Raw genomic sequence first — 8206 nt, forward strand, 5'->3', positions numbered from 1 at the left:
ACATTTCTCCAGCGCGCGAGACGTCCCTCGGCAGCTACACGGGCCGGACAGTCCACCCCTGCCTCCCCGCAGGAGGCTGCTCTACGCGAGAGAGCTGGCGCCGGGCAATACAAGAAAACGGCCGAGAGACGTCCGCCACGTCTCCACGTATTCTACGGAGACGGGTACGCGACAATCTTAGCTGGTGACTTATCGAAACTCGTGTGTCTGGAGAAACTATGATCATTGTCTTAAGCCTACAGTGCTCAGTGTCTTTAGCCTACTCATTGATTACGTTGTGTTTCCCCCATAGGCCTATTAAAACTTTTCCCATTCATTATTTGCCTATTTCCCAGGAAAACATACTTTTAAAAATAACTATTATCTTTAGTTGGTTATTGTGTTAATTCTTGTAGAAATAGTAATCTACGTGTCATGTTGCTCACCTTACCTACACATTTTTTTTTTTTAATTTTAATTTGGTAATACACACATTTCTGTGGAGCTGCTCATTTCTGTAATTACTTTTAAAATTGTTAAATGTGCAGTATACATGGGCTAAAAAGATTAACTGGTACATACAGTTATTTCGTATTTTTAGTATACCTAATCCAGGGGCTTGCCAGGGTGGTGTTTTAGGGGTTCAAACCCCGCCCCCCCCCCCCCCCCCCCCCAATTAACAAATTTTTTTAAATTAATTTCTTATTCATCACTCAAACAAATTTCATATTAAAATTAATAAAATGTTTACCATTACAATATTAAAATTTAAGTACTGAAAACTGTTAAAATAGCACTATTTTACACCTTAAAATTCAAAATTTCCCGGGGGAGGACCCCCGCTCTCCCCGTTTTTTACGTTTTTTCGGAGGAGGGGGGGGCGCATGCTTCTTAACACCCCCCATACACAAATCTTGGCTACGCCACTGACCTAATATAACCACTTGTTAAAATTGTAAACTATTTGAACACTACCCTCTTATAGTATGATTGGAAACAAGTATGGCTTTTACATATTGAACATAATTCATCCCGTAATATTACATAATTAACTTAGTACACTGCCACTTTTATACTGTTAACGTACGTCGTCTGCTAACAAAGCACTGTTTGCCCACCATTCTGTCAAAATCAAATGGAATCAAAGATGGCCTCCCTCTAGCAGGCTATATAACTCTAGGTCGTTGGTAAGCACTATTTCAATTTTGTCTTAGTATGCTGTGCTGTCTCCTGACAGCTGTTTTGATTTTCATCATATCTACGATCTTCTTTGTAGAAAAATAATAGAGTTCGTAAAATTGTTATTACCGCAGAGTTATTTTATAATGGCAACTAAACAGAGTGCGTTGTTTATTTGTTTGGGAAATATTTGCCGCTCACCAATTGCAGAAGCCGTGTTTCAAAATATCTTGAAAGAGAGAGATTTGCAAAATGATTGGCATGTCGACAGTGCAGCGCTGGGTTCATGGCATGTCGGCAAGTCGCCGGATAGACGCGCAATGAACACAATCAAACGCCATGGAATAGAATATCGTCACAAAGCTCGTCAGATTCAAAAGGACGACTTCAATCAATTCGATTACATTTTTGGCAAGGACGAAGAGAACATGAGGGAGTTGAAGAGACTTGCACCAACTGGCAGCAAAGCTAAGTTAATCCTGTTAGGGTCTTTCGACCCTGAAGGTGATCCCATTATACGAGATCCGTACTATGATGATGGCGACGAAGGCTTCGAGAAGTGCTTCCAGCAGTGTGTAAGGTCGATAAATGCTTTTTTGGATTCTTTGAAAAACTGATGTTTGTTATTGTGGTTTTCAAAAGTATTGTAAACCAGCGATATATATATATATATTTTTTTCTCTACGCAAACTGGGAAGTTATTGTATATTGAAGTTTTGTATTTAGGTGCAGTATATAGTAGCCTATTGTCTTTCACAATCAAATTCAAATGTAATTTTATAAATAATGAAAGTTGGGTGTGATTTTTTAATTCGCGATTATGTCTTTGTGTGTTGAGTCACTTTGCATTTCATGGTGGTCTTCTTCAGTATTCATTTTGATTAGATCAAGGTTTAATGATGTTACATTAACTGGTTTTCTCGTGGTAGCTTCTCTTGTACATCCATTACAGTAGGGCATTAGCAGCACAAGATAGGAGCAAGGAAGTAGTGTAAAAAAGGGTAGCTGGTGGTGGCCAATAGAGTTTGTGGTGGTGTGGTGTGCTTTGCTGTGAAGTCATATCGAATTGCAGATATTTTCCTTAGCAAGGTTGCATTACACTTATTTATTAAAACCCTATTCAACCATTCATTATAAATGGTTGAACAACTATACATAAAATTAATACTGTGCAATCATAAAAACAAACCTGAAGCCACCAATTAATTGTTTTTAAGTAACCAACATACTCATCCAAAACTAATGCACAAAAACTAGTTTCATACCATAAAAAAATAGTTTCCAGCCCAAATCTGTACCATTTTGTGATTTAACAAAGTATTGTCCCATTTCTATAGAAACAAGGCTAAAGCATATTCAAATGTACAGTACATACTAAAAATATCATAAAATCAGTTGTAAAATTTGTATTAACATTTTACTGAACAAAAATACTATTAAGGGCCTTGGAAGGAGTTAGCTAGTTTACAGTGAAATTTGTTAAATACTTGGTGGGGTTTATTTCAGTAACAAATAAACTCACCTGCCCCCTGGTGTACCTTGGAGACTTGCCCTAATTTGCCAGCTGACCCTAACTAATGATGGTCCAGGAGATGGTGTCTGGGTGGGTGCGGGCAGCGAGAGCACAGGAAATGCTGTAGTGATTGCTGCACCAGGAAACTGCTTGCTCCTACCAGCTATATTATTCACAAGGAAAGGTAGAGGTACGATTACCGATTTTACAGAAAATATTTTACCAGCAAGTCCCCAAAGTATAACATACCCCACAATTTGGCATTGGTATGTATTTTAAGGTTTAAGGGATTTAATAAGCCTCTATACTGGCAGTTTACTCGCATATTTGGTACATGATGATGGCTTGTTATAGACTTGGTAGAATAAAGCTAAAATCCTTGAAGCTGATGTGCTCAATTAATTACAGAATTTTTTAAAATTATAACCAAGTGTTGCTAAGTAATTTTTAACTACACCAGATACACTGATTACAATGTATTATTAATCACAATACCTGTATAAGATAGCACTAAGTTATGATATATGTTTTTTTTAACCATAAATAGATACGAGAGAGGGCTTACTATTTTAAGTTGTGTGTTTAGTGGGGAGGATGGTAGTATTCTAAGTCCTCGAAGAAGGTAGGCCTTAATAAGAAGTGAGCAATCTGATCTCTGAAACAAAATGGCCTCTCCATTCTCCAGATAGTAAAAAAAAAATTAAATGTTAAATGAATGTTTGTATTTTTTTTGTTTATTCCTTATGTGTTCCGTTCCTAAACCATTCACTCGAAAGTGAAGAAACTGCACACTTGACCTTTGAAACACAAGGAAGGTTACTGTATAGGTGAGATAATGTACAATAGCCAATAGGTGGTGTGCAAGTCGTATCCATTGAGGTACTAATTAGTCTATGGAGTGTGTGTCTCTTCTGAAGTTGAAGTCAACTTGTTAGCAATTGGATAGCAAAACAAATCATAGCTCTATAAAGGCTAATCGATACATGTAAAAGTTAACGTTTGTAAATGTATTGCTACCTATATCATTCGTTCAATTGTGATGAAACTTTGGCGAGTTGTTATGCACATGCCCGTGAAGGTTTCTGAATTAGTACTATAGGTGGGCCATGAATTGTTTCATTAAATGTGTGTACATTTCATATAGTTTAGCAGTAGTTTGTGAATTTTCAGTATATATGTGCATGCATGACAAAATTGAATTTAATAATATATAAAAGAGTATGATATACATTAAGATATATATTGAGAGAGAGATATATATTAAGAAATAGAGTGAGATAGAGGTATGCTTTGTGTGTGTACCTACTCAAACAAATTAAAAAAATATTGAGGCATTGCAACACATACCAGGCATTAGCTAGTAATTATTTTTTTTTACAGGTAAGACTAAGGCATTCATTTTACTTAGAATATGGCAGTAGGGGGAGCTCACCGGTTCCATGACACTGTAAACAATCAAACAGGTGGGTGTGGTACCACGTGTCCGGGTGGGCGTGGCCCCACGTGGCCTAATGGGGCGTGGCCGGGAGCCACGTGGAGGGAATCCTCAGGTGGTTGTTAACTTCACGTGGAGCGTCGTCTGCTCGGGCGACGGCATCTTGGTTCTAATTTAGGAAGCTAGGGAAAGCTAGTGTCGCGAGCCGCATTTATTTTTACAAGTAAAAAAAATTGAAAATATCGCGGCAGCGGGTAGTCAGCAATGCTAACCACACGGCCACGAGATGAAGTATATATGATGTATATATGCTTATAAAAATTTGTTTTGTGTTGTGGAAGTTTTAAAAACGTATGTAGTCCGCCATGTTTATTTTTGGTAAATATGTACAGTCGCGGTAGATGCCAAAAAAAAATGCTAAAAATCAGAAAACACTTTTATTCTGTGCTCTTTCACTTCCTCTTTTCAAATCAACCGGCGGAGATAAGAAATTCCAAATACTTTATGAGATATCGAATTTTTTAATTTAGCAATACAACGCCCGTTTAACCCTTCGAACGTCGCCATTTTTTATTTTGACATGTGTTAGTGAATGCGTAATAAATAAAATGGTCGATTAGGTCAGGTCAGTTACATTATAAATACTTTCAAACTAAGCGGACATTAAAAATAATGCGAATTTAATTTAATGGTTCTTTAGTTTTAAATTATTTATAATGTAACTGACCTGACCTAACAAAACCCGGACAAATGATGAACATTAACAACTCACGTAATTTTTTTTTTACTTATCACTTGCGCAACAATATACAAATAAAAAAATAATACTTTAAAATTAGAAACGCTAAAAACTCACCTAAGTTGGAGGCGGGTACATTTCCTTTGCCACTATAAGGAAATGATGTAGTCGTTCACGGCAGAAGTTGACCGATTAATTAAACATCGTATTGAACAATAAATGAATAAATAATCAAGTATTGGTTCATTTGAATACTAACCAATCACGGAATAAATAATCACCTATTGGTTCATTTGAATACTGGCCAATCACGGAACAGTCACGTGACAAAATTGTCCAATAAGAAATATGATACTCGCAAACAAGAAACCTTATTATCTATGACAAGAAACAATGGTGATCGCCGCATACTACGCAGGTATTGTGATGAAAATTAAAAAATTCGATATCTCCTAAAGTATTTGGAATTTCTTACCTCCGCCGGTTGATTTGAAAAGAGGAAGTGAAAGAGCACAGAATAAAAGTATTTTCAGATTTTTAGCATTTTTTTTTTGGCATCTACCGCGACTGTACATATTTACCTTAATTTTTTATAGTACTAGGCGGGAAAAATTTAAACAAGCCACATCGGCTGCTAGTCGGCCGCCATGTTTATTTTTTTAAAGTACTAGGCGGGAAATTTAAAATATATTGTCGGCTGCTAGGCGGCCGCCATGTTAATTTTTTTATAGTACTAGGCGGGAAATTTAAACAAGCCGCATCGGTTGCTAGTTGGCCGCAAAGTTAATTTTTTTATAGTACTAGGCGGGAAATTTAAAATATATTGTCGGCTGCTGGTATCTTTTTTTTCGTCAATATTGGAAAAAAAAATAATTTTGGCTGCTAGGAAGTATCCAGAACAGCCAACTTTGAAAATAAATTAATTTTATATATGACAATCAATTGCTGTAAGCCGCCATCTTATAGCACAGCATACCAGGCCGCCATCTTTTTTCTCACTGTAGTCATTGGTTTTGCAAGTTTGAATATAAAAAAATTATTTCGGCAGCCACTACTCTATGATTATAGTAGTAGGCGCCAAATTCAAAACACACTAAAGGGCAGCCATGTTTATTTTTTTATAGTACTAGGTGCCAAATTCTAAACACACACTAGAGGACAGCCATGTTTATTTTTTATAGTACTAGACCAGTATAGTCATATTATTCTTAATTTGTTATGTAGCATGTATGCCATCTTCGATACCACTATAATGAAAAACAAGCTATAGGCAATACCTATTCTTATAGCAATATTTATGTGTTAATAAAAATACTTTAGGTATATTTAGTACTAGATGGCGAATTCAAACACGTTTTTTTATATGTGTTATAGAATATGTTCTCTTGTAGTGATATATTATACAGTGGGAATTACTAAAAAAAAAGTAATATAATTTATAATACATCACCTATTTTATTAGAAGTATTTTTATTACGTCACACACAGTTGTCATTATTCATAACTAAAAGAATTTTTTTTAAAGGAATGTCTTGTGCATATATAGAGAATATTCTCCCTTATAGTCATTATATTAAATTGTATATTGCCAATGCTGTGTAGCATAGGCGTGCGCAGGACTTCAGTATTGGTGGTGCCAGATTACACAACAGCCCTGTCATTCACGGACCCGGAGCCTAAAGTGGGGGGTCCGGAAAAATTTGGATTTGAAAGCGCAAAATGGTGCTATTTAAGGTGTTTCCGAACAAAAACATTAAATACACAGATGTAAAAATTTTAACATTTTTGATGACAAATTATGGCTTTGAACGTTATAATCACCAGGAAAACTACTAAACTATTTACAGTTTTAAGCTTTGTTGAGCCATAAAGTAAATTGCACAAATTGTTTGCACCAATGACCTAGAGATATATAGACTGCTAGTGGGAGGCCATCTTTGATTCCAATTGAATTTGACAGAATGGTGGGCAAACAGTGCTTTGTTAGCAGACGACGTACGTTGACAGCATAAAAGTAGCAGTGCACTAAGTTAATTATGTAATATTATGGGATGAATTATGTTCATTATGTAAAATTACGTGACACAACTAAAACTTGTAATGAACGAATACGACTACAATAATAACAAACCCACACTGACGTCGTCCGACCGAAGGCCACCCTAAAGCCCGACCTGCAACCGCCAGTATTCGATCCCGCTAACGGAACGCGCCCCTAGCCATGACCCACCCGAGTCAGGCGAGCCACCAGCAACCAAGGTAGAACCCCCCCCCCCCCCCCAAATAAAAGACCGTCATCGCACCCAATCACGATATAAAAACAAGCAAAGATTATTAAACAGTATTATGTATACATTAACAGTCAATTAACAAAAGTGCGACGTAGGAGTGCCCGGACACTCACGTGTGTTAATACGTCAAGACATGTGTGAGTGGCCCCCTGGCGGCCTTCTGCCTAAATTAATCAATTAGATCATGTGACATAATTATTCATCCCTTGTATTACGTTTTTTATCCCCACCAGAGCAATCCGGCAAGAAACGAACAGTCGCTGGTGTGACGTAACATTTAAATGAAATAATTCCTAAAAACAATAACTTCAATTTGTAGAAGGGACAAATGACCTTAGTTCAACTTTAATAATTAATGTAAGAATTTAACGTCATTAAATTCTCTTATTTAACATGTCACATAGAAAAAAACGTAATGAGGTCAACCCTGGCGCGAGGGACACCGAGCCTCGGCCGGACGCCATGACATCACGCTAGTACAGCGCGACTCGTGGACCGGGGCGGACGCACGTCCCACGGAGAGGCATCATCCTTTGTCCACACCGAGTTCACTTCTGGTAAATATAGTCACTTCTTAAAACCTCTTTTCTACTAACCTCTCCGTGCGTACCCGGTCCAGTTTTCGTTCCAGGACCTAATCCGGCCGCATAAATTTAAAAACCCCCCTGCACCACACTTGGTCCACGGGGTAGGTTCAGCATCCGGCACGGGCCATCTCCCGAGAAACAGAACTTTAGTTAATCAGTCGCTCCGGCGCTGACACCACCCGCAAGGGGAACTTTTGAACGAATTTAGCTGCGGTCCGCGCTCCATTACCGTGGACGCGAGCACCGCCTTAATACGTAGACTTACGGGATTGGCCGCCTCCAATCACCCTCACCCATCGTGTGAGTAACCAGGCCCAGAAACGCCTAGTGCCACGCACCCTCGTGTAACATTTCTTTTATAAACTTGTGCAACGCACCCTCGTGTAACATTTCCTTTGTAAACTTGTGCAACGCACCCTCTTGTAACATTTCCTTTGTAAACTTGTGCAACGCACCCTCGTGTAACATTTCCTTTGTAAACTT

The 8206-nt window shown here is 37.9% G+C and overlaps 1 protein-coding gene across 1 annotated transcript; it reads left to right on the forward strand.

The window, feature by feature from the left end:
- Nucleotides 1–1197: 1197 nt before the first annotated feature.
- On the forward strand, nucleotides 1198–3387 carry LOC134546211 (low molecular weight phosphotyrosine protein phosphatase 1-like). The gene has a single exon (XM_063388823.1). The coding sequence runs from the start codon at nucleotides 1305–1307 to the stop codon at nucleotides 1773–1775; it is 471 nt and encodes a 156-aa protein (XP_063244893.1). The 5' UTR covers nucleotides 1198–1304; the 3' UTR covers nucleotides 1776–3387.
- Nucleotides 3388–8206: the final 4819 nt, after the last annotated feature.

This window comes from Bacillus rossius, chromosome 1 (genome assembly GCF_032445375.1).
Source record: "Bacillus rossius redtenbacheri isolate Brsri chromosome 1, Brsri_v3, whole genome shotgun sequence".
NCBI classification, from domain to species: domain Eukaryota; kingdom Metazoa; phylum Arthropoda; class Insecta; order Phasmatodea; family Bacillidae; genus Bacillus; species Bacillus rossius.